At 42.8% G+C, this 27720-nt stretch overlaps 1 protein-coding gene across 2 annotated transcripts in view; it reads left to right on the top strand.

The window, feature by feature from the left end:
* Positions 1-27720, top strand: part of FASTKD3 (FAST kinase domains 3) — a 692256-nt gene that overhangs the window by 523287 nt on the left and 141249 nt on the right. For both annotated transcript variants that reach the window (XM_044064876.1, XM_044064877.1), the window contains one exon: positions 10765-10879. In XM_044064876.1, coding sequence (XP_043920811.1) covers positions 10765-10879 — 115 coding nt within the window. The remainder of the gene's footprint in view (positions 1-10764; positions 10880-27720) is intronic.

Raw genomic sequence — 27720 nt, 5'->3', positions numbered from 1 at the left:
CACTAATATATATATATGTGTGTGCATAGATGGTTCTTGTAGGTTGTTGATATACCTATATCTATACGAGTGTCTGTGTATCTGTAGACATACACGTCTCATTCTATATCACACATATATTTATCTATATGTGGGGTGCATACAGACATCTGGTCCACATTCTGTAACTGTCTTTCATTCACAGCTGCACTGTTCTGCCTTGCTACAACACAGACAGGTGTCACATGAACACGGACTAACAGAGTGGTATATATGGTGAGAGATTGCTGGTAAGCTTATTATACACCTATGGCATTTGTGCATGCTACATTACACGGTAACATGACTGTCCTGCAAGTGGTGTGCTCTGACACCCATGTGTCTATCATGAAGGCAGTACTTCCACCACCAGCTATTGCCCACACTAACATAACACACACAGATATTATGGCTTACACCTGTCATTCATTGCTGATCTGCACAGTTGGCGGGTATGTCCCACTGTCTACAGGGACAGCCATTATTGTTCAGAGCAGCTGTTCAGCAGAACATCATTACAGGGACAACTACAGATTGCAAATATCAAACATTCAGCATTATATATCCTATTAACCTATACCACATACTGCATTCAATTACATACATTTATGTTTTACATGCCTTTTTTTTCTGACTGGTGTGACACCTTTCTGTTTTTGGCTTTTTTTTTGTTTGTTTCTATCTGTGTCTGTCTGTCTCTCTCACGCAATTGAGCTGGTTTTAATGGATTGTAGCATGGCTTTTCTAGGTGATGCACATGATCAGGTGATGGGCTGTTCACCAATCAGTGTACAACAGGTGCTAACTGCATGCAGCCTGCTGTGTAGTTATTCAGATAACCACTGTCATGGCAACCCAGTACTATAAATTGCTGACTTGTGGGCGTTGTCGCTTAACCTTTCCAGTATGGAGGACATCCTTCCTGTATGTGGATAGCAGTGTTACAGAAGGCAGGTTGCAATACCTCTTACAGCAGAGCATGCAGACACAGGCCAACTACATATTTGTATGAGGTTCCAGACCTACAGAGTGAGTAGTGTTGTTATGTGCATTGTATATTGCTGGTCCTGCAGTGTTTGCATGTACATAGTAGTTTAGGATGGAATGCAGTCTGTCTGCATAGCTCTCAACTGTGGGCCTGTCCACATGATGGCCAGTGGCTTGTCTGTTTGCTTTTGCCCGTGCACCACACAGGTCTTGTCCTAGATAAATCACCGTCAATCTGTCTGTTGCGTGCTGTCAGTACATGACTACATCCATTTGTGTTTCTGATCCCTTATTCTTGCATAAGGGTATGTTGCAACAAATCCTGTAACACCAGCAATTTCCAGGGTGTGTAACAGCAATATTGCAAGCATGGCCCTGTGTTCCTGCCTCTGTCCTCCTCATATATGGCAGGCTTTGTCCTGCTGTGATACAGTTAGGGGTTGTTAGGTAATGGCCTATCATTATTTACTGCTAGCATTCCTGCTGTCATCCCAGTCATATCGTGGACTCCCACTACATTTGTTGGTCAGGATCCATACATGTGACAGATACATTGACATTACCACAAGTAATAAATTTCCCCCTAGGGCTTGACTACAGGGTGTAATGTTATTGTTGATTGTTACTTATCTTGAAGGCAAATCCTTTGTCTACTGTTATACTAAATGAAGGTCTTGGCCTGGACAGCATAGTATGTTATATATCCGCATTGTCTACATCTACTGTTTTGTGTGAGCCTTGCATTCATTACTGATTAAATATTTCAAATTCTATGTGCTGTAAGTAATGGCATACGTTATTGTATAGTACGCAAATAAAGGTTATCTGTGTATGCATACCTGTGTGTTGTGTCATGTCCTTTGAATTGTAAGTGGGTATATGTGTAATGTAAGTATTCTCATTTGTGGGAATGGTTGCCACACTACACATGTCACAGGTACCAGTTACAGGGCTTGTGGCTGAGGGATATACTTTGCACCCAGTACTTCCACACTACTTCTACATATGTATGGCTACTAATACTTTTTGTCTGTGTATGTACCTTTATGTCTCTTTTATATCTTATCTATATATATATATATATATATATATATATATATATATATATATATATATATATATATATATATAAGAAGAGGAATGAAGGTCAGCAGGACTAAGACAGAATATATGTGTGAATGAGAGGGAGGATAGAGGAATGGTGAGGATGCAAGGAGTAGAGGTGGTGAAGGTGGATGAGTTTAAATACTTGGGGTCAATAGTTCAGGGTAACGGTGAGTGTGGAAGAGAGGTGAAGAAGAGAGTACAGGCAGGATGGAGTGGGTGGAGAAGAGTGTCAGGAGTGATTTGTGACAGACGAATACCTGTAAGAATGAAAGGGAAGGTCTACAAGAGGGTAGTGAGACCAGCTATGTTATATGGGTTGGAGACAGTGGCAATGACAAAAAGGCAGGAGTTTGAGCTGGATGCGAGTTAAATATATTAAGGGGTGTGACGAGGGTGGACAGGATTAGGAATAAGTATATTAGAGGGTCAGCCCAGGTTGGAAGGTTTGGAGACAAAGCCAGAGAGGCAAGATTACGTTGGTTTGGACATGTGCTGAGGAGGGATGCAGAGTATATCGGGAAAAAGATGCTAAGGATGAAGCTGCCAGGTAACAGGGAAAGAGGAAGGCCTAAGATAAGGTTTATGGATGTGGTGAGAGAGGACTTGCAGGTGGTTGTTGTGACAGAGCAAGATGCAGAGGACAGGAAGAAATGGAAACAGGTGATCCGCTGTGGCGACCCCTAACGGGAACAGCCAAAAGAAGATGATGATGATATATATATATATATATATATATATATATATATATATATATATATATATATAGATAGATAGATACCTGAACATATTTGTCAGTGTATAGATGTGTCTGCATATCTGTACTGTTGTGATGTGTACCCATTCCACATTGTACATTCCCTATGATAGAATGACTTTTCTGCATGATATGTTACAGATATTGCCCTGACATGTACAGGTGACTTGGATTACTGTTAGAGCATTGTAGCTGTGCTGTGGAGGGTCCTGAAGTCAAGTACTGCATATGCTGGATGTTGGATTGCACAGCATATCTGTTAGGGCTGGGGGGGGTGGGGGTAACATAGCACTAATTACCAGGTGTCCCTCATTTGTGCCCTCACCCACATTAACTGTGCTTATGGTCTGTCATGTTGTACTGAGTGGTTCAGGATTTTGTTCCCATGTGGAAATGCTGTACACGTGTTTATCTGTATGTATATCTGCATAATTATATATGTGGAACCCCCATATATAGAGAAATAGATATAGACATTTATATATATATATATAGAATGTGCTGCAGTGGGACTCAAACTGGGAATGCGTGCTCGTTAGGCAGATGCTCTGCCCACTACACTATTGCTGTTCTGCTTCATTTGCATATTTCTACCATAATGTCATACCCATGTTCCCTTCCCCCGGCCCCCGAGCTCCACATCACAGCATCCATCCATTCTCCAGTTGCTAGCCCAGCCATACCACACCTCCACACAGTTCTCTCTCTTCACATCTTGGTACTCCTCCAGTATACTGTCTCGACCAAAGCATCTGCAGACTCTTCATCCGTTTAGTCCACGTACGTACTAGCCTTCCCTTGATCCTCCTCCCATACTGGTGGAAACATCGATGTGACCCACAACTTTTGGTTTGTCCCGCCAGGGATGGACCTGTTGTGTCAAGATTAGACTTAGCTGCTCTACACTGTTTCTCTCACTTGTAGCTTCCTGCCAGGGGTTTGAGAAGCAGCGGTTTGCTCACACACCTGGTCAGCCTCATCTCCCGGGTCTGCGGAACCAATGCCCCAGGTGTGACATTCTGTGCGTGAAGCATGCCCACACGCCCCCACAGCATGCACCATTTTTCATTATTCTCTTCGGTATTATGCAAGACTACTGTTCTCACAGTATGATTGGACAGGCACTGTTCTTGAATGCACACAGACTGCTCGAAATACTGTGGTTAAGCAATGTACACATGCTTGCTGGTATTAATGTACATACTTACATACATTTCCTGTACTATTGGATAACTGTGCTGGATGATATGTTTGTGATCACAGCAGCTGAATGTATCTGCCATGGCTTAGTGATAACTCACATAGACTACAGTGTGCAGGGTCGAGGTGTTGTAACCTGGCAGTGTAGATTATTTTGTTAATGGCCTTGATGACAGCTGTTGGCTACAGAGTGACTAAGGCACTGTAGAGCAATTGTAGGTGGGTATGCACTGGTTTGCGCGAGGCTCAGCATTGCTGACCAGTTGCGGCGTCTTACACTGACTTCTACATTGCTTAACCAGTGTGGTCATTGCTTACCGCCGCCCAAACAGGCTTACACCCACTTGCTCCAGCATACCTCCGCTCTACTTCATGTATTTAGTTTACATTTGTCGACCAGGACAATCCGACTAGATGCTTGTCCATTTTCAACGGTGGCCCGGGGAGTAGAGCTCCATAGTGAACCCCAGCTACTCATTTCAGTTAATACTGAGGTGTTCACATTCATAGAGAGTAACAGACGTAACATAGCTACATATCACATTCTTCATGCTTAGTTTACGTTAACATGTCGGTATTATACATGCTTAGGACAGGTTTACATGTCAGGTATAACTGTTGACAAAGGTCAGTTTAAGGTGAAGTTAGATTCCTGTTTAACAGTTCTGGGTAGGTTACACGCAGGTATTCAGGGTAGGTTTAGTTATTCCATACCTGTGTGGTAGAGTAGAAGAGAATAGTGAAGGGGTAGGTAGGTAAAGGGGGGGACATTGTAACTATAGTAGCCTGTTGGAATAATTGGATGAGGAGCAGTAGGGAAGGTTTGTTGGATGTTGGGATTTGTATGCAAGGCAGGACAAGAGGTATCGGTTTCACTGGTTGATGTAGGGGTATAGAGTGTAAGGGTGGGGGTTTTGCAAGGTGGTGAGCATGTGCTGAACCAAGTGTGCTTGTGGTGTTCCTTCATGTGTTATTTGCATGTGTCCTGTGGGACAGCTGAGGTAATGCATGTGGGTAGGGGGTTCCAGATTCTGCCAGTATAGTTGGGGAAGAAGGTGTCACCTACGTGTAACTTTAAACATTAATTGAAATGGAACAGGGGTTGACAGGTAAGTGGTGTTCATGGGGCACAAAGGGGAGAGATAGTAGGGGAGTTATCCAGGGATGTGCAGGAAGGCTGAAGAGAAGGTCCACAGCTGGCCATGTCTTCTACAGCAACAGCTGTGCATATCCAATGCATTTGGAGGTTGCGTTGGGATACTCAAACCCCTGGGTGGGGGTGAGGACTACAATAATTTGTGATACCAATTAGATCAGTTTACATGCCTACAGTGGGATGTTGCAACCATGTGTTCTTTGGTGTTATGTAGTGGGTTTTGCAACAACACATATGGTCATACTGTACTTTGCCATGTAAAATAGTCTCCGCTGCAGTGGGACTTGTACCAGGAATGGCTGCTCATTAGGCGGCAGCTCTGCCTAAGTCGCAGTATTGCTTACATCCCCAGGGCGGTCCAACTAGAACCACTCCAGCCAACACCTGCATGCCTCGGCCCATAATTGCATACCCATAGTTTCCCCATCCTCCCCTCCTCTATAGCACTCATCCTTACTCTGGGTGCAGGTTGGGTCTAACCACACCACTACACACTGCCCACTCTCCACTTCTCAGGACCCATCTCGTACGTTGTCTCGACCCATGGGTCATCGGGCTTTCCCAACCTTGTAGTCTGAGTACATACACGGCCTGCCTTGATAAATCGTTACAGAGACTGACTCCCATCAACAATTTTTGGGGTGTCCCGCAAGGGACGCTCCTGTTTCTGTTGCAAGATTAGACTTGGCAGGTCCACACTGTTCCCCCCACTGGTTGTGTCCTGCCTGTGGTTTGGGGAACAGTGGATTGTTTACATTGTTTGTATGTTTACTCTGTCTGGCTGGGGGTGGGGGGTGGGTAATGCTACATGTTACACGTTTGTTGATTGGGCCCCTCACCGCCATTGGCACGGCCTGTGGACATATGTCATTCCTAAGTGCTGTATCATATCATAGCTATATATCTGGGTGTATATATATATATATATATATATATATATATATATATATATATATATATATACACACACACACACACACACACACACACACACACACACACACACACACACACACACATATGTGTGTGTGTGTGTGTATATATATATAATATATATATATATATATATATATATATATATATATATTACTATATATGTATATAGTGATGTACATATACCTAACGACATGTGGATGTGTGGGAGTTTGCATATGTATATATCTATATGTGGGTATTTATATATATGTTTGTCTATGTATGTATACATTTAGGTTCATAGGCAAGTGCTAGGCTATCTGCCCATGGGCATTTATAAGCCTAGCCACAGAGTGATGGCTTTCGCCTCCCCATTAGATTAGTAACCTGGGCCTCTGTCAACAGGGCTCCTGAAGTGATCCCAGGGTAGAACTTACGATTACTCATCCACTCATCAAGATTTCTCTTGAAGAGGGTCAGAGAGGAGCTCTGTCGAATATGGATTGGGATTCTATTCCAGAGTGAGGGGAGTCGCTGGGACAGGAATCTATCCCTCCAGCATGTCCTGTTTATTGTTGTGCATAAGTTCAAGTTGCTAGAATGATTGGTTCTGAGGGATCTCGTTTTTTTTGAGGTGAAGCATGTCCATTAGTTCAGGGTTTGACATGGCCCTATAGGTCAGGCACAGGTCACCTCTGAGCAGACGGTAAGCGACTGAGAAGAGCTGGAGCTTTTTAGTGGCTGTAGGGTAATTGTTTAAGGCCCTTAATCCTCTTAGTGAGGTACTTCTGTGGTCTTTCTAGTTGTTGCAGGTGTCTAGTGAGGTACATCCCAAATGGCGCATTGTACTCTATTATGGGCCTAATGAGTGAGGAGTAAAGGGGCACAATCACCTCCTTGGATCTGGATGAGAAACCCTTTGTGATCAGGTGTGCCACATAGAAGGATTTCCTGACCGTTTTGGCTATGTGGTTATCAAAGGAGAGCATGCTCTCTACTTGGGTACCCAGGTCCCTAATTACTTCTTCTGTACTTAGTGGATTCCCGTCTATGTGGTAGTTTGTAGGTACTTTGTTTTTCCCAAATGGAATTACTATGCATTTTTTGGCATTTAGCTTGAGACCGTGACTTTGACACCAGGTGTTTCTGTGTGAGACCCTTTTGCAGGATGTCTTTCTCAGTTGGAGACTCAGTTATTGCACCCAATATACAGTCATCTGCGAACTTGGTTAGCCACAGTCCCTCCGCCTTTGCCTGTACTTCGGAGAAATATATATACCGAACAGGAGGGGTCCCAGGACTGAGCCCTGTGGAACTCCGCTTGTGACTGGTTTAGAGTCAGACATGGCGCCTGCCACTCTTACCATGTGGGTTCTGTCTGAGAGCCAATTGGCAACCCATCTCGTGACATGGGGGTTGATATTTAAGCTGGTGAGTTTGTCTGTGATTCCCGAGTGTGGGATGGTGTTGAACGTTTTAGCGAGGTCCAGATATGCTGTGTGGACCACCTTCCCTTCATCTATGGCCTTGGTGACTGTTTCGAAGAAGTCGACCAAGTTCAGGAGGCAGGATCTGCCTTTAACAAAGCTGAACTGGGTGGGGTCCAGTGTCTGGAGGTTCCCAATGTCCCTGTTAATGAGCTCCATGATAATGCGTTCCATGGCTTTGCAGACCAAGCTAGTCAAGCTTATAGGGTGATAGTTCCCAGGGTTAGTTGTGGCACTACCTTTGTGGAGTGGTACAACTGTTGCTGTACGCCATTCTTTGGGTACATAGCCTGTAGAGAGGCTGGGTTTGAATAGTGATTTGAGATGGGGGGTTAGTTCATTCTGAAGCTCATGTAAGACACAACCTGGGATAGCATCTGGTCCCATTGATGCTGTGTTTTTGGCCTTTGCAAGGGCTGTCTTTACTTGTGTGTCTGAGATATCTGGAGCGCCACATTCTTCTGGGATGGATGCTAGCCCCTTTGGTGGAGGGGGGGGGGGTGAGGTTTGCACTGAACTTGTCAGCCAGGATGTTGGCAATGTCGGTTGGTTCAGTGTATTTATGGCCATTAAGCACTAGCTTGGAGCATATCTGAGAGTTTGCCCCTAGACACTTGACATAGTTAAAGAAGGCCTTGTGGTTATCCTTAGAGTCATTGGCTATTTTTCTTTTGAAGTTGGCCTTGGATTTGTACTACAAAGAGGGAGAGGTATATATCTATTTAGTTATGGGTATATATATACACACACACACACCTCTACATATCCTGTAATGTAGACTGGTATTGCTGAATACTGTGTTTCGTGTGCATACCGGCCAACCTTGTCTGCCACGTATGGTTTGCGATACCTACAACTAAATCCGTTAGTGTACACAGAGTCACATGTGAAATCTATTGTTTGGGAAACATTCGTCCCATGCGGGACATCCCAAACATTGGGTATTCAACTTTCATCTACACCCACAGTTACAAAGGTACCCATAGCTAGCTATGTGCATGGATTACGGCGTGTGCTAGACCTAGGATACTTGGGTCGGGGCAACATATGGGATGCGTCCGGGGGTGGGAGTTGAGGGTGGTTAATGTGTGGTGGTGTGATAGCTAAGGGCCGGTAACCAGGGTAGGGATGGTGGCTGTGCGTGTGCAGCGGGTGGGGTGAAGCGGAACTGTGGGTAATGAATGTATGGGTCGAGGATTGTCTGGGTTGGATGGGCCTGTACTGCTCAGCCTGCCTAGTGGGTGGGGGTGAGGGGAATGTGATGTCAACATGTGAAACATAACAGAGGCCTAATTTAAACCACTATTTAAATGAACCACGTACAATACCATGAGCTTGGTAGTGTATTGCAGGGCAGATGTATTTGGCTGGGTGGAGGTATGCCAGTTCGTATGAGACATATATTATTTGGGGCCTCTCAAGCCCATTAACGGTGCATGTGGACATATATGTTTCTGTAGGTCTACCATTGCTATCTGCAGATGTCTGGCCATGTATACCTCTATATGGGTATATATATTTGCTTACATATACCTACAGAGACATATATCTGCGTACATATATGTAGCTTGCTGTGTATATGTGGACATATAGATGTTGACATATATATGTGTAAATGTCAGCATTTGCATGTATATCTGTTCATATATTTGTATATATATATATATATATATATATATATATATATATATATATGTATATATTTCTGATATATATATATATATATATATATATATATATATATATATATATATATGTGTGTGTGTGTGACGAGATCTATAGATATGTTATATCCATTTAGATAGTAATATATTTGCACACACACGTCCATCTTGCTGTAGGTATACATTCTCTGTACTGTTGCATGACTGGGCTGGGGTTATGTTTCTGACAAGATATGATTTATGCATATCTGGCATGGCTTAGTGGTAAATCATTTTGTGTGTGGTGTGCATGGTCCTGGGTTCCAGACTTGCAGAAGCTGTTTGTTTTGTTGCTGGGCAGAACACCGGCCATTGGATACTGTGTGATTAAGGCACTTTCAAGCGATTGTAAGCGGGTTTATGCGGAGGTAAGCACTGCTAACTTCCGGTCACAGTTTCTTACACCCAGTTAGCTTCTCATTTGCTTAATCTGTGTCAGCAGTGCTTAACCCCGTGCAAACGTACTTGCACACGCTTACTAGTGCTTACATATGCTTACTAATGCTTATCTGTGCTTAAACCTGCTTACTGCTACCTTATTCATTATGATACTGACTCTTCACATGTGCATTTCCTGCAGTACTGCAGTTCATAAAAATGTATGTTATTTAGTGAGTTTTGCATTACAAATATTGCTTATACCATGCTTTGCCATGTAAAATAGACTGTGCTGCACTGGGACTCGAAATAGGAATGCCTGCTCATTAGGCGAATGTTTTGCCCACTACACAATTGCTGAGATGCTTCATTTGCATATATTGTCCTTGTTATCCTCTTCAGCCTTTTAGGCTGCTTTCACCGTAGCTAAGCAATGGGCACACCCGCACACCTGCAGTTAGCTGTACTCTGAGGTTTAGTCAACAATACAGGGGTTTCTTCCTTTGATTTTTATGTCCTGTTGCTGTTGTACTCATGGGGGAGACTGTTTGGTGGGGATATGTGGACACCTATGAGCGGTCTCGCTCATTTATTTCCACTTTCTGCTGTTCAACATTGCAGGGGGCATTTTTATTCTGAGAGCTCTGCTCTCAGACACGCCCCCTGCACTCGTAAACGCTCCGTGTAAGCTTGGGAGCTCGGGCAGCGCGCCTTCATTACTATGCATGGTGCGCTGCCGTCCTGCTCCTAAGCGTCCACTTCCATGCAGGACTAGACTAGTCCTGCACGGAAGATTAGTAAATCTGGGGGCAGGTTTATACATTAATTTACTAGCTCCCCCTTTTTTGTGAGAAGAAAGCTGTCAGCTTATTCTCCCCACAGTCATCATTTTGTTAATGAATGTCACATAGCATCAAGTAAAGCTATTCCCTTTGAAGATTCTCATGCCTTTGTTTCCATTTATGTATGAGTTTGAGTGTTTTTGAGTCACCTTAAAATGAGCATTAAAAGAATTTCTTGTACTTTTTCTCACATTTGTTTATTGTTCTTCCTGAACAGAATAGCACTTTGCATTGATGACCAAAAAAGGTTCTGCACAAATACTCAAACTTTATTGGGGATTGAAGCTATTAAACAACGACATCTGCGGCTGCTGGGCTATGAAGTTGTACAGGTACTGTTTATATTTGTCTGTACATGTTCAGACCATTAAATAACACAAACTTGTAATTACTGTGTAAATTGGACAGCACCTTTTTTGTTAATTTCTTGAATAGCATTTGTAAATAAGTACATAAAGCATAAGTCTTTTGGGCTAGTATGAACCATTCCTTGACTGTTGAGTACAAATGAAGAGCCCATGCTGTAGATTGTCTTATTGGTATTACACCACCTGATTTGCCCCTTGCCAAGTTGGACACACAGGCATTTAGCTTAAATTTCTGCAGACTCAAATGAGACACTGATGTTTCCTTTCCTCCATAATGTCTTTTCTTTCATTTGGTTGTGTATTAGTACTATACTGAATAGTTTGTCACAAATTTAGCTATCTGCTATTGTCCTAATACATTGAGTAATTATTATTCTGAATTCAAATGTCCTCTGCAGAGGCAACCACTGGATTTTCCTTTTCTGAGATTTTGATCTTGGCACTGAATTCTTAAGCTCTCTAGCTCTCATGCTTGGGGCCATGCACAACTCCCACTGGCACATATGTTGAAATTGTTTATCATGCTCGGAGGACAGACCAAACCCTGCCCTTCCTAGATGTTTTTTTTCTGTTGCTCAGACACTTCAGCTGTGAATCTCAGTGTAAGTTAGGAAACCTTCTTACATTCACTGCCTAAGAAACTTAGAACTTTCATGATTTTTTCATTTGTCAGATCACCAGCTAACAACTGTAGTAACAGTACCTTTACTGCAAGGGGAATGCACACCATATAGAATGCCATAGGTTCTCATGGCTTGATTGTGGCCAAGCAGAGACGAAGGCAGAAGAAGCTGGATGTCTGGCTCGTCCCTTAGAAAATGACAGCATTTGGAGGGGTGAGTGATAGGAGGGTCCCTTGTGCAATTCCAAGCAAGGGTCAAAGTGAGCTATGAAGGTAAGGAGTTCAGAAGCCATGTAGCAGCAAACACCCTCTCCTTCTCCTGCTAAACATATCCCTGGGATACTTCTTTTCCTCTGTATGCTGTCTGCCCTTAAGTGATCAAGTTGACACCAGTTATCAGGTAATTGTGTTGAAGTAGACAGAAAATAGAGTCTCCCAGTGGATAACCACCATCAAATTACAGGGTTCCAGTAAAAATCCACCAACACACTTGAACAGTACAGAATCACTCCCTGTCTGGTTGAATCATGTGATTCCCTCAAATGCTCCAGTGAAGTGTTGGTGTTCAGATTAAAGTGGAGGTGATGGCCTCTACCTCTTTGCAGAAGGAATATTCATTTCTAAATAGAAAGTGTTCAGCCCCTACTACCTTTTTTAGACAGAGTGAAACTAATGGTCTTCACAAATTGGTATCTAAAGATTCTAGCAGTGTAAGGATGGTGTTCCTTAATGTTAGAAGTTTAAATAAAATGTGTGACATGGAGGCATGCTTTTCCTTGGTGACTGGGGTGGAGCCTGCATCACCAGTGAATGGTGTTTCAAGGATCTGTCATACCTTGTATCCTGGAGTTTAATTGCTAGCATTTTCTCAGGTTAGGTAGAGCTGGTAGAAGACTGTCCAATTTCACCTATGACAAATGTAAAGAAAAAAGTAGATCACTTAACCTACTGATCGAAAGAGAAATATTAAGTATCTGGGTAACCATAAACACTACTAAATTACATGATTTTGGTGTTGTAGACCTCCCAGAAGATTTTGTTTCAGAACTTGGTAAGCTAGTGATTAAACGGGTTTATATTACTACAATGAATGCTTAAATGTTCGAATCTGTAAAGGTCTACCTTTACAGATTGAACACATAAATGTTCGAAATAGTAAAAAAGTATATAAAAAAAAAAACAAACATGTTTGCTCTGCACCCCCCACACCCCCCGCTACTTAAATATACCAACTCCGAGATCACACGTCAGTGAACTACAGTGCGGAAATGGGACATTTCCCATTCCCTACACTGTAGCGCAATCTTGGAGTTGGTATATTAAAGTAGGGGGGTGCGGGGGGGGGGGCTTGCCCCCCTTCTTAAACCCTTTAGTTTTTTTTTTCTGTTCTGTATTTTTTTTTTAATTTTTGTAAAATTTCAATTGCTTAACTGTTCGATCTCTAAAGGTTGACCTTTAGAGATTTGAACATTTAAGCAGTCAAGCATCTAATATAGACCCTGATTAAACATCACATTAATTATGGAAGAATTTCACCTACGTTATAGGTTCATATGTGTGTACTAGGCTAATGGCCCTAGAGCCTTTACAAGCATAGCCCATAGGATTACCCTGGCATCGTGCCACCCGACCATAGTTCCTAGTGCCTCTGCCTAGTAGAGCCACTGGAGTGATCCCCAGGGTGAATTTTCTATTTCCCATCCACTCATCAAGATCTCACTTGAAGAGGGCCAGTGTGGTGCTCTGCTTGACATGTATGGGAAGTCTATTCCATAGCATGGGCAGTCCTGGGTTATGAACCTGACCCTCCAGCATGTTCTGTTGATTGTGGTTGTGAGGTTGAGGTCTCTGGTGCGTGTGGTGCGGAGGGATTGGGATTTCTTTAGATGTAGCATTGCTAATGGAGCTGGGTCAGACATGGCTTTGTAAGTCAAGCAGAGATTGCTTCTAAGCAGGTTATATGAGACATAGAATAGTTGGAGTTTTTTGAGTCTGTCCATATAGGACAAGTGTTTAAGGCCTAGGATCCTCTTTGTGAGCTACTTTTGCGACCTCTCCAGTTGTTGCAGGTGTCTAGTGAGGTACATGCCAAATGGGTCATTGTACTCGATGATTGGCCTAATGAGAGAAGAGTAGAGGAAGACGACCTCTTTCTTCCTGGATGGAAAACCCTTAGTAATGAGATGTGCCACATAGAAGGACTTTCTGACTACAGTGGCAATGTGGTGTTCAAAAGAGAGGCTGCTTTCAACCTGTGTTCCCAGATCTCTTATACTGCCTTCTGTGTTCAGTGGACTACCATCGATGTGGTAATTCAAGGGAACTGGGTTTTTCCCAAATGGGATGACAACGCATTTTTTGGCTTTGAGCTTAAGGCCATGGTTCTGACACCAGTCGTTGGTCTCGAAACTTTTGCAGAAAAGAGGAAAATCCCAGGATGCAAAAAACTCCCTTACTAGCCTCAGTAAGAAACTGAGATGCCTCATAAAATCCTCCAAAGCTAGTTACGAAAATAAAATTTCCAAAGACAACCACAAAGCATTCTATAACTATGTCAAGAATCTAAATGGCAATGCTCAGATCTGCTCTGAGCTAAAACAGAATGGCATTAAATATACTGATCCGAAGGATATTGCCAATATCCTGGCAGATCGATTCAGTGCCAACTTCACCCCCCTCTCACCCCCTAAATGGCCCATTTCAATACCAGAAGATTGCCAAATTCCAGTAATAACGGCCACACAGGTACAAAACGCACTCTCTAAAGCCAAGAATACAGCATCCATGGGACCAGATGACATCCCGGGCTGTGTACTACATGAACTACAATATGAACTGGCACCTCACCTAAGTGTCATGTTTAATCATAGCCTCACCTCAGGTTTCGTGCCCACTGAGTGGCGCAGAGCTACAGTTATCCCAATCCACAAGGCGGGATCCACCTTGGATCCCGGAAACTACTGTCCCATCAGTCTTATCTGCAAGGCCATGGAGCGTATTATCATGGAACTTATAAACAAAGACATTGGCAACCTTCAAACACTGGACCCCACCCAGTTTGGGTTTGTGAAGGGCCGATCTTGTCTCCTGAACCTGATTGACTTCTTTGAATCAGTCTCCAGAGCCATGGACAAGGGTAAGGTGGTCCACACAGCTTATCTAGACCTTGCCAAGGCCTTTGACACCATCCCCCACTCTGGAATCATAGATAAACTTACTAAGTTGGGCATTAATCCCTATGTCACCCAATGGGTTGCTAAATGGCTTACTGATAGAACCCACACTGTAAAAGTAACCGACTCCAAATCCAGCTCCAGACAAGTGACAAGTGGAGTACCTCAGGGTTCAGTCCTGGGGCCGCTCTTGTTTGGCATGTACTTCTCTGAAGTACAGGTCAACACTAAGGGACTCTGGCTAACAAAGTTTGCAGATGACTGCAAACTGGGAGCCATTATTGAATCCTCAAATGATGTGGATACTCTACAAAAGGGCCTTACAGAAACAGATGCTTGGTGCCAGAGCCATGGGCTCAAGCTCAATGCCAAGAAATGTATTGTTATCCCCTTTGGGAAAAAACATGTATCCATGAATTACCATATAGGTGGCAGTACACTAAACACAGAAAGTGTGATAAGAGACTTAGGGACACAGGTGGACAGTGGTCTCACCTTCGATAACCACATCGCCAAAACAGTCAGGAAATCCTTCTATGTGGCACACCTCATCACGAAGGGCTTTTCATCCAGAAAAAGGAGGTCATTGTCCCACTGTACTCATCCCTCATTAGACCCATTATAGAATACAACGCCCCATTTGGTATGTACCTCTCAAGACATCTGCAACAACTGGAAAGGCCTCAGAAATACCTCACTAAAAGAATCACAGGCCTAAAGCAGATGCCCTCGCTGACCGCCTTAAAAACTCCAGCTATACTCTGTCGCATATCGTCTACTCAGAGGCGATCTCTGCTTAACATACAAGGCCATGTCAAACCCAGAGCTGTTGGACATGCTACACTTAAAGAAATCCCAATCCCTCAGAGCGACACGCTCCAGGGATCTAAACCTTGTCATCACAATAAACAAAACATGCTGGAGGGATAGGTTCCTGACCCAGAGACTCCCCAGACTCTGGAATAGATTGCCCATACATGTCAAGCAGAGTGCCTCTTTGGACCTCTTCAAGAGGAACCTTGATGATTGGATGGGAGAAAGGAAATTCACCCCAGGGATCACGTCAGTCGCCCTGCTAGACAGGGGTTCAGGAAAGTAAATAATGTGGGAAGAAATAGCCAGGGAATTGTTATGGCTAGGCTTGTATAGGCCCTAGGGTTGATAGCCTAGTACCAACCTATGAACCTATGTCAGCATCACTTGGGGAATTAGTAATAGCTCCCAACTTGCAGTCATCTGCCAGCTTTGTCAGCCAGAGTCCCGTTGTGTTGGCCTGGACTTCAGAGAAGTAGATACCAATCAGGAGAGGACCCAGGACCAAACCCTGTGAGACTCCACTCGTGACTGGTTGGCAGTCTGACTTGGAGTCAGCTACTTTCACACAGTGGGTTCTATCTGTGAGCCAGTTTGCAACCCACCTAGTGATATAGGGTTTGATAACCAGATTAGTGAATTTTTCTATGATTCCTGAGTGGGGAATGGTATCAAAGGCCTTGACCAGATCAAGGTAGGCTGTATGAACCACCTTGCCTTCATCCATAGCTCTGGTGACTGACTCAAAGAAATCGACCAAGTTGAGCAGGCATGATCTATCCTTCACAAATTCACAAAAGACACGACCGACCAGTAAAGCACAAACAACGGAAAACTGAGCCTCCAACACGCAATTTCAAATGTAAAAGAACAAATTTATTAAGCGCTTTCGGAAGGGTTAATACCCCTCCTTCCTCAGAATAACAAGTGAAGAAACACGAAATGCAAGCTACGATACTATTTAAACTAATTAGCATCAGATGATCACTCTCATTCACTAATTCAATAAAACAAGTGTTGCACAGCAACCTAATAGTAAATACTTGTTTCCATTAAAATGACACGTAATATAACACAAAAAAAATCTAAATTAAATGTAAAAACACATTAAAGTGCTTATAAACAAGCATGTAAACCTAGTGTATAATAAAAGCACATACTTCATTGCTAATCATTAATGTTGCAATAAATAATATAAATTACCAACAGCAATTAGATAGGATACCAAGTGTCAAACCAGGGCTCACTTAACTAAATACCATTACTTCCAATAACTCAAAGAATGCAATATTGCAAAATACATCTTTTCAATGACAAATTAAACTAGCTAAATATTAATGATTGTAAACTATCTTTTTAATGCCAGTTTCCTTAAAATAGATGTTATAGAAATTTGTTCATTCAAACCTGGGGAAAAGTGGGCCGCCGTCCTTATTTGCCAATACAACTCTTCCATTTCAAGTTGAATCTGCCAAGGACCTACAAGTGGGGCATCATCCACCTGTTTCAGTACAAAAAACTGAAACTGGTGGCTTGGATATTTGGTAATGTGGCAAGCTAAAGCATTAGTAGGTTCATTCTTAGAAATAGCGTAATTATGTTCATACATATGCTGTTTTAACCTACGCTCAGTCTTGCCGATGTAAAAGGCCTGACATAATTTACAATTTGCCACATAAACGATTGCCCTAGAGTTGCAGTTGTATTTACCATTGACTCTGTATTCAATGTTGTTAATTTTGACAGAAGATCCCTCCTTGATAAATTTACATTGTTTGCAAAAGCCGCATTTACTCATACCAAAGGCCGAAGTTCTCACCTTAGGTTTTCCGGCTTGCAAAAGAGTTTTTAAATCGATTCCTCTTCTAAATGTAATTGCTGGGGGTACTTCAAACTGATCATGAAATTCTCTGTCACTTGACAAGATTCTCCAATTTTTGCACAAAATGTCCTTGATAAAAAGATGGTCTATGGAGAATGTACACAAGAACCTCATGTTATGTTGGTGATTTGTTCGAATAAGGTTTCCCTGTCGCGTACTATTAACCCCGACATCTAACGTAGGTGTAACCTGAAAATCTAAAATAGGATAAAAATGTCCTACACTGCGCTTAGAAACTACTTCTTCCATTATCTCATTAACTAGGTTATAGGGATATCCTCTTTTCAAAAACATTTCAAGCAAGTTGTTACATTCCTCCAAAAAATCTACCTCATCCGTAACCATCCTAGCCGCTCGTACCATCTGGCCTTTGACAACAGCTCGCTTCTGATGGTACGGATGAGAACTGGAGAAATGTAGGAAGCCATTGGAATATGTTGGCTTCCTATAAATTCTACTTGTGAACCTCGAGTTCACTTTGTCCTTATACAACAAGATGTCTAAAAAGCTAATACAAGTGTCGTGGAACTCAAAGGTGAACTCTAAAAAAAAATGAGTTAATCCAGAAATGGTTGCAACAAAATTGGGAATGTCCTCTGGTGCTCCCTTCCATAAAAAGAACATGTCGTCCTGGTATCTAGTGTACCAGGCGACATTTCTCTTAAAGTCAGAATTATGGAAGAGTAAAGTGCCCTCCCAGTGGGCCATGATGCAATTAGCATAGGCCCCTCCGCAGGGTGAACCCATGGCCACACCTGACGCTTTTCCAAGGTATAAATATGAATGCATACGCATTTTTTCTAGCATTGATGCTACTATGAAAAAAATGTCAGCTAATAAAGAAAAGAAAATTAAGAGAGATTTGCATCAATATGCTAACCGCAAAGCCTATCCTATGCCCCCCTTGGTTACTCAAACTAAGTTTGGGTTTAGAGGAACAATTAATACACCTAAAGGTAACCACCAAGTAGTACGAGAGGCACCTTTTTGTCAGGCCAACCCACTTCAGCATTTAGAACAAGAAGATTTTAGTCAAGATGCCGACGTAAACCAGGGAGCGAATAACTCAAACCAAATGAATGACAATAATGTTGTTAATCACAGGGAAAGTAATAGTAACCGCACACATAATGCCAACATGCCTGAGGCAGAAAATGTCCAGGATTTTCGCTACGGACAGAACACTCACCAGAGGAACCTGAGATCCAACAAAAAACAGAGTGTTCCGACGAACAAGCGGAATCAGAAGAGGAGGTAATTTGGACCTCCTCTATCATTAGTTATTGTGTATAGTACTGAAGGTGACTTTAAAATTTACAACTACACCAGTTTTGAAATTGATCAAAGCACATGTGACTTTTTTTCGAAAGGTTTAACCTTCGTTCCAGACACTCATTTTGATCTAGTTAAGACTATTATTGATGTTAAATTATTTGTACACAAGTTAAACCTAAGAATTATGTTAGGAGATATGCCCACACTGCTTAATAATTTTAGAATAGCCAGCGTCTTTAATCCCCCACTACAGGAGAAACTCAAAATCTTTGATCTGGCTTGTGAGTTGGATTTAAGGCACTTGGCGGCTAAAAATGATCATAGTAAAGGACCCAGGCTCAACATCACCCCGCAGGAAAGGGACCTCATTAAGATCTTGAGGGAATGCAACATTAGAGTTATGAAACCCGATAAGGGGAATGGGCTCATTTTTATGGATCATTGCACATATGTCAACAAAATGTTAGCCCATCTTGAAATGGGTCCATATCATGAGGTTAGCACTAACAAGATCAATGTGGCTTACGCTAAAGTTAGAAGTATGTTAGACGATTTACTTTTAGAAAACACTATCGATATGGACCTATATAGATACTTAACTATGGCATCACCCAAACTCCCAGCGTTTTTTGGGGTCCCGAAAATCCATAAATCAGAAAAAGACCCTCCGTTTAGACCTATTGTCGACGGGAGAGGGTCGATTTTGAGTGCTGCAGCCTCATATATAGACTCCATTCTTAAACCACTCATTGCAAAAGAAAAACAAGTTTGCAAAGATTCGTGGAGTTTTCTGGGTGAAATTAATGACATCTCATTCAATTCGGATTACGTCCTTCTTACGATAGATGTTAAGGACCGTTATACGGTGATCCCACACAATTTGGGACTTGAGTGGATGAGGGATTATTTGTGGGCAAGAAATCTTAATGAGAACACCATCCGCCTAGTTGAAACACTCTTAGAAATGATTTTAGGTTCCAACTTCTTTGGTTTTGAAGGACGTACTTATATTCAAACGTCAGGTGTGGCCATGGGTTCACCCTGCGGAGGGGCCTATGCTAATTGCATCATGGCCCACTGGGAGGGCACTTTACTCTTCCATAATTCTGACTTTAAGAGAAATGTCGCCTGGTACACTAGATACCAGGACGACATGTTCTTTTTATGGAAGGGAGCACCAGAGGACATTCCCAATTTTGTTGCAACCATTTCTGGATTAACTCATTTTTTAGAGTTCACCTTTGAGTTCCACGACACTTGTATTAGCTTTTTAGACATCTTGTTGTATAAGGACAAAGTGAACTCGAGGTTTACAAGTAGAATTTATAGGAAGCCAACATATTCCAATGGCTTCCTACATTTCTCCAGTTCTCATCCGTACTATCAGAAGCGAGCTGTTGTCAAAGGCCAGATGGTACGAGCGGCTAGGATGGTTACGGATGAGGTAGATTTTTTGGAGGAATGTAACAACTTGCTTGAAATGTTTTTGAAAAGAGGATATCCCTATAACCTAGTTAATGAGATAATGGAAGAAGTAGTTTCTAAGCGCAGTGTAGGACATTTTTATCCTATTTTAGGTTTTCAGGTTACACCTACGTTAGATATCGGGGTTAATAGTACGCGACAGGGAAACCTTATTCGAACAAATCACCAACATAACATGAGGTTCTTGTGTACATTCTCCATAGACCATCTTTTTATCAAGGACATTTTGTGCAAAAATTGGAGAATCTTGTCAAGTGACAGGGAATTTCATGATCAGTTTGAAGTACCCCCAGCAATTACATTTAGAAGAGGAATCGATTTAAAAACTCTTTTGCAAGCTGGAAAACCTAAGGTGAGAACTTCGGCCTTTGGTATGAGTAAATGCGGCTTTTGCAAACAATGTAAATTTATCAAGGAGGGATCTTCTGTCAAAATTAACAACATTGAATACAGAGTCAATGGTAAATACAACTGCAACTCTAGGGCAATCGTTTATGTGGCAAATTGTAAATTATGTCAGGCCTTTTACATCGGCAAGACTGAGCGTAGGTTAAAACAGCGTATGTATGAACACAATTACGCTATTTCTAAGAATGAACCTACTAATGCTTTAGCTTGCCACATTATTAAATATCCAAGCCACCAGTTTCAGTTTTTTGTACTGAAACAGGTGGATGATGCCCCACTTGTAGGTCCTTGGCAGATTCAACTCGAAATGGAGGAGTTGTATTGGCAAATAAGGACGGCGGCCCACTTTTCCCCAGGTCTGAATGAACAAATTTCTATAACATTTATTTTAAGGAAACTGGCATTAAAAAGATAGTGTATAATGTATTAATATTTAGCTAGTTTAATTTGTCATTGAAAAGATGTATTTTGCAATATTGCATTCTTTGAGTTATTGGAAGTAATGGTATTTAGTTAAGTGAGCCCTGGTTTGACACTTGGTATCCTATCTAATTGCTGTTGGTAATTTATATTATTTATTGCAACATTAATGATTAGCAATGAAGTATGTGCTTTTATTATACACTAGGTTTACATGCTTGTTTATAAGCACTTTAATGTTTTTATATTTAATTTAGATTCTTTCGTGTTATATTACGTGTCATTTTAATGGAAACAAGTATTTACTATTAGGTTGCTGTGCAACACTTGTTTTATTGAATTAGTGAATGAGAGTGATCATCTGATGCTAATTAGTTTAAATAGTATCGTAGCTTGCATTTCGTGTTTCTTCACTTGTTATTCTGAGGAAGGAGGGGTATTAACCCTTCCGAAAGCGCTTAATAAATTTGTTCTTTTACATTCGAAATTGTGTGTTGGAGGCTCAGTTTTCCGTTGTTTGTGCTTTACTATCCTTCACAAAGCCAAACTGTGTAGGATCCAGAGTTTGGAGATTCCCTATATCTTTGTTTGTTAGGTCCATGATGATGCGATCCATAGCTTTGCATATCAGGCTAATGGGGTGATAGTTCCCAGGGTCTGTAGTCGCTCCTCCTTTGTGGCCTTGGACAGTGCTGTTTTAACTTGTGCAGCAGTAATACTGGGTGCCTGGTAATCTACTGGTATTGTGATTGGTCCTTTGGGGGGGAACGGTAAAATTGGCACTGAATCTGTCGGCCAGTATATTGGCAATATCTGTTGGCTTAGTATAAGAGGTACCATTGTGCAGTAGCTCAGAGCAAATCTGGGTATTGTCATGCAGATTCTTTACATAACTATAGAAGGCCTTGTGGTTGTCTTTACTATCGGCTGCAATTCTGTTTTCATAGCTAGCTTTAGAGGATTTGATGAGGGATCTCAACCTTTTGTTGAGGCTAATAAGAGAGTTTTTCCAGTGTTGGGATTTCACCTTATTCCGCATCAGTTTCCTCCTTCTGTTGTAGAGTTTGTATTATGGCAGGGTACCACCAGATTGGCTTCCTTTTTTTGGGGGGGGGGGGGTGTCTTGGTTCTATTTTGTATGGCAAGATCCATGCAATTGTGTACATTTGTACAGTGCATTGGTGTATGATTCAGCGGTCATGCAACTATTCTCCATTTGCATGGGTGCCGTGATGTTAGCCACCTCTGTTTTTAAGAGCCCAAAGTTAGCTTTGGAGAAGTTTTTCATGGTGGTTACCTTTGTGGTGGGGGGGGAGTGGATTTCCAAGGTGATTAGTTTGTGGTCTGTTCTAACCATGGATGAGTTGAATATTGGTGTAGAGCAACGGTTGCACATGTTAGTAGTGACCAGGTCAAGGTTGTTGCTATCCCTAATGGGGGTAAGAATGAGCTGGTCCAGGGCATTGGAATTAATGAATTCCAGGAAGCGTTGGTCAGGTGTATTGGTACATGAGGAGTTTTCCCAGTTATGGAGGGGTAGTTGAAGTCGCCCAGTATAAGTGTTAGGTTGGACCCTAATATTCTCCAGGGTGCTTAGGAACGTGGAGTGTGAGTCTTGGGACATAGTTGGGGACCTGTAACAGGCTACGACCTGAATCGCTGTCTTACCCAGTGTTAGCTGCACCTGAAGTATCTCAGATGTGTTATGTTGGGCTACCAATCAGGAGGTGTGTGCATCCTTTATGAATATGAAAACACCACCGCTTTTGGAGCTTCGGTCCAAGTTCTGAGGCTGAAAGGTGTGGAATGAGTTATAGCCTGGTAGTGCAGGGGTGCTTTCTGCTGCCTTAAACCAGGTCTCTGTTACAGCACAAATGTCGATGTTCTCCATTTTAAGGAGTGCTTCGAGCGAGTACATTTTGAGATTTAGACTTCTAACTTTGAGCAGCATGACCCTTGGATTGCATTTGTTTGTAGCTGTTATGGTGGTAATTTGGTCTTTGGAACACCACCTAAAAAAGGCACTGTAGGGGTGTCAAGAGCCTTGGCCAGTATCCAGTATCCAGAAGCCCAGGGGTGACAGATGCAGGCCAACTCTGGCAAAGCATCGAGGTCTGTCACTTATGTCATCCCAGGCAGATAGATACTGGATCCCCTTAGAATGACACCAGAAACTTAGCCAGTTGTTGAAATCAATCATTTTCTGCTTGTATTGTGGTATCATTCTGGGTAATGGTAGGATACTGCTCAGGGCTAGGTCATACCCGCCTTGGCTACATAATCTGAGAGCTCCTCCATGTCTCTTTACATGTTATCCAGGGAGGAGAGTCTCAGGCCATTCACACCCACGTGTACAATGACAGAGTCATATTCGTACCTGTTGTTGAGGGACCTGAGTGCGTGCGTTATGTGGCGGATCCTCGCACCTGACGGGCAGCTGACTGTTACTTTCTCCTTATTCAACCTAGCGAGTGGGACATCAGTGTGCCTCACTATCGAGTCACCTATGACTAGTGTGTTGGGCATGCTGTTTTGCCTTAGGGGCTTTGGTTGAGTGGCACAGTGTTTAGGAGAGTTATGTGTCTCATGATTCGTGTTGTGTTGTGGTGGTCAAGTGCGTCTCTGCTTTGGAGGTTTGTGCTGTTTGGGTAGATTTTTATCGAGAGCCTCCAAGAAGGTGGGTGTGTGGTTTGTGTTTTTATGTGAAGGCAATGCTGGTGTGTGTTCTCGAGGGCTATGTGCTCCATGTGGTGTGGTGTGGTGCAAGTGTTGACCTTCTCCTCTTTACCAGCTATTCCAGTCGTGGCTGGAGAGTGAGTGGCTTCCAATTTGGATAAATAAATGCATCTCTCGCAAGTCTGGGTGCCGCAAGTCTTAAGTGTTGCGAGGTAAGAGGAGAGGGTCCTCAGTGTACATGAGGCAGTTTTCTACATTGCCTTAGGATGCCCAAGTTCACCAGGTTAATAGGAGAAAGCACAGGGAACTGACCTTTAGACATGACTGGAGGGGTGGCCATTAATAAGTACTGGAGCTGTTTCCTTGTAGAACGTTTAGTGCTGGTAGCACTTTTGTGTGCTACAATAATTGCTACAAGAAGTCTGGTAAAGTGCTAAACTAATAAATTAGTAAAAGCGCAGGAGAGGAGTGAGCTAATTGAAGAGCAGACTTTGGCACTGCTCAGAAGCTTACAAACAGTCCTGTATACAGCAAATCTGTATCTGGACTAGACTAGTTACAGGAAAGGCGGGAAAAGCACAAGTGTGGGCTTTTAAACCAGAAAGTTGAAAGCAATGGAAAAACTGCCCAAACGGCCAATAAACTACAATTTCTGGACCAGAAACCACTCCCCATGTGGTAGATAGGCTACCTAATGCTTACCACTCCCACTGATAAGCTAGAAGGCTATATACTGTTAAAACAAATGTAAACAACACCTCATCAGCCTTGTTAATGCAAGTTGCTGAAAGCAGTTAGTAAAACCCACATAAAAGAAGGAATAAGTTACATTATACTAACCACTGCCATGTGTTTTGTTCTACCCCAACCATCATGCCCTTCTTAATGAAATTGAATTACAAGTCATATTTAACATGACAACTAAGGCCAGGCCAACCATGTGTGAAATGCAGGTGTTTTTAGAAACTTAACAGGTAGTGAATTTCTCAAAATGATTGAAGTCTAAAGTAGCACAGAATGTAGGCTATGTTATTTTGGAATGTTAGCTTAATTTTGTTTCTTCTGGACACTAGAAGCCAATAGAGACTGGTCGCTGAAGGTGCCTATTCCATGGCAACAACAAGAATTCTGGTCTGCTCAAGCTCATCCCATGTCCCAGAATGCACTGTCCTATGCTAATTCTCCAGAGTGGAGAGAGATAAACTGAAATAAAGGTTCCCTGATGACATGGATAATTTAGCAACTAGTTGCTAATTTTTGGCCTCTGGTGCTCCGCTAGGTTCATCTGGATAGGACAGTTTGGAGATAGGCAGGTAGGATGTTTCCAGTGTTCAGACAGAAGCCAACCAAATATAATATTCTGGCAGTTACAGAACTACTGTATTTAAGTAGGTCCTGTCCAGACACTGGAAACCAATGGACAGAGTCCTTAGTAAGCACTGGGAGGTGCTAAAACAAGATACCTCTTAAGTATGGAAGCTTCAAATGAAGCTCTAGACCTGGATAGAGTATCCAGAAATTTGTGTTTTCCAAAAGTATGTAAGGTAGACCGTGGAGCTACTTAAATTTCATTCAAGGGTAGGTTATGGAGGAAAGCCGCTGAGATAGTCTGAGCCCTGACGTGTGCTCATGGTTTGGTGGGCAGGGATTTATCCCTGGAAGAGTTAACATAAAGTGATACAATCCAATAGCCTCTTTTTTTTCTTCTTCTTTTTTTTTTTAAATCCAGTAGCCACTTTGACAATAAAAGTTTATTTGCCTTTTGACCTTTTTTTTTTTTGTTTTTTTTTGTTTTGTCATTAGACAACAGGTTATCCTTTATGAAATTCCTCGGCCCAATGAAAGTAAACTGATTTAACTGTGTATGCAGTGCAGTCTGTATTCTTTGTTAGAATAGTTTGGGGAAAACACAGGTAGGTGGATGGATTGATTTAAATTGACTTATATAGCAACCTTAGGCATAAAAGAGGAATTGATTTGAAGAGCTACCCTGTCCTTATGAAATACATACGTAACTGCAAACTTGGTGCCATCATAAACTCCCTAGAGGGCACCAAGATCCACAAAGAAGGCCTATCCCAGACATGCAGCTAGTGTAAAAACCATGGACTAAAACTAAATGTCAAGAAGTGTATAATTGTATCTTTTGGCAAACATGACTCTTTGTGTAACTGCCACATTGACAACACACCCCTGAAAACTGATCCTATAGTTAGAGATATGGACACCTTTGTCAGCAATGAATGTCCTTCAGTAATCACATATCCACTGTTGTAAGGAAGTTATTTTTCATTGCACAGCTTGTACATAAAGGTATTGCTTTCAGATCCAGGAATGTAAGGGATGATCTGATGCGATTCGTGTCATTATTCATGACAGATGGGTGGTGGATCCGACCTGGTATCCTAGCCGCCAACTGAAGGACGGATCCAGAGTTCAAGATCCACCCCTTCCCATAATCGCTTGCTGACCTATGCCCCTCCGATCTCATTTGCTGTGGAAACGCCCAGATGTGTATCCTACAGCTCAATCAACTTCACTTCAGATAAGTGTAATTTAACTTTTCTTTTGGGGTTTCTTTCCCTTGTTATTATAGTTGTAGTGTTCCCTTTTCTTCAGTGTAGTTAGTTTATTTTTTCACCCCTTCCTGTAGCTTTTCTAGGTCTTTCTCCATGGGTTCCTGACTTTGTTCCCAGGCCTTCATAGTGTTTCTCCCTCAAGGGTCTCTTTTTCCCATAGCTGCCCCTCTCTTAGCTTCCTTCCTGCCAGTAAGGTAGTTTTTCTATGTCCCCCTCCCTCTAGGGAGTGTGGGTGTTGTTTGGGTGTGTGTGCCTTATTGGCAAAATGTCTGAGAAGCCTTCGAGCTTTAAAAGATGGTCCTCGTGAAGTCAGAAAATGCCCCATTCCAACTCGCACAAGGAGTGTGTTTATTGCCTTGGAGAGAGTCACCCGGAGGTTAAATATGATATCTGTGCCGCATTAAACCCCGGGGCTGTCATGGATCGCAGGAATAAACTCCTGTTAAAGGGACTTGCTAAGGGGGGGTCCTCTAGCCTCTGGTTCCCCATCTAATCCCCCAACAGATGCCAAAGGTACGACTTCCTCTTCTTCCCCGAGGGATTCCCCTTTAAAAAAGCCGAGGCTCTTGGATCGCAGGTCCCCTGATCTGAGCCCAGCCTCTTTGGCTTTGGATGCTGGCTCTTCCACTCTGAGAGCCTTGGATCAGTCTGTTGGATCCAAGGCCTTGGAGTCTCGGAGGCCCTCGGGTCTGATTCGGCGCAAGCAGCCTTCGAATCCTGCCGGTCTGTCGAATCCATCTTTGGTGCCAACTGAATGGTCAGATCCATAAAAGTCTTTCGATCCAAAGGTTAAATCTGATCCCATAATCATTGACAGCTCCCTCTCGAGGTCCAGGATTTCAGATCCGAGACATAGGAGTCAATCTCCCTCCCAAGACCACAGGAACAGTGTCAGGGTCACCGACTAGGTCGGGACATTCTTCATTATCCTCCAGGTCTTCCAGAAGCCTGCTTCCCACTGATATGGATAGGTTGATGAGTTTTCTCAAGGCCCAAATCGAGTTGGGCTTATTACCAGCCCTGGCTCAGTTGCCTAGAGGATCTCCCCCATCCACGGGATTTCACTCTCCTCATCCGACCCACCCGGGTTTGGATCACCAGGATTGCAGCATTCCCTGTGAGAGGCTGACTGTTTCAGGTATCCCTCCCTTTTCAATACCATTAGGGTCTCTGGTAGGCTCTGTTCCACCGCTGTTGGAACTGGCTGCACCTCAGCCCCGCAAGGTCTATGCTGACTCCCAAGGTGTGAGATCGAGCCCAGATTTTTTAGACCTGTCCCTTCCTCTGGGAGCCTCTGCACTGGACAGTTAGGGGTTGATGTCATCTGGAGACCTTGGTGCTGCATCGGGGTCCCTCCTTCCTTCACAGGTGGCTGTGGCCATGGGAGAGGAGAGGGGGGCCTCGTCCAGTCTGTCGGCCTTCCCTGTGGTAGATAGAACCTTCTCCAGCTAAGCAGTTACCTCTCCATCTCT

Source organism: Protopterus annectens, chromosome 3.part0, assembly GCF_019279795.1.
Source record: "Protopterus annectens isolate FY-2018-M chromosome 3.part0, PAN1.0, whole genome shotgun sequence".
Taxonomy (NCBI): Eukaryota; Metazoa; Chordata; order Ceratodontiformes; family Protopteridae; genus Protopterus; species Protopterus annectens.
This window is presented reverse-complemented; position numbering and strand designations above follow the sequence as displayed.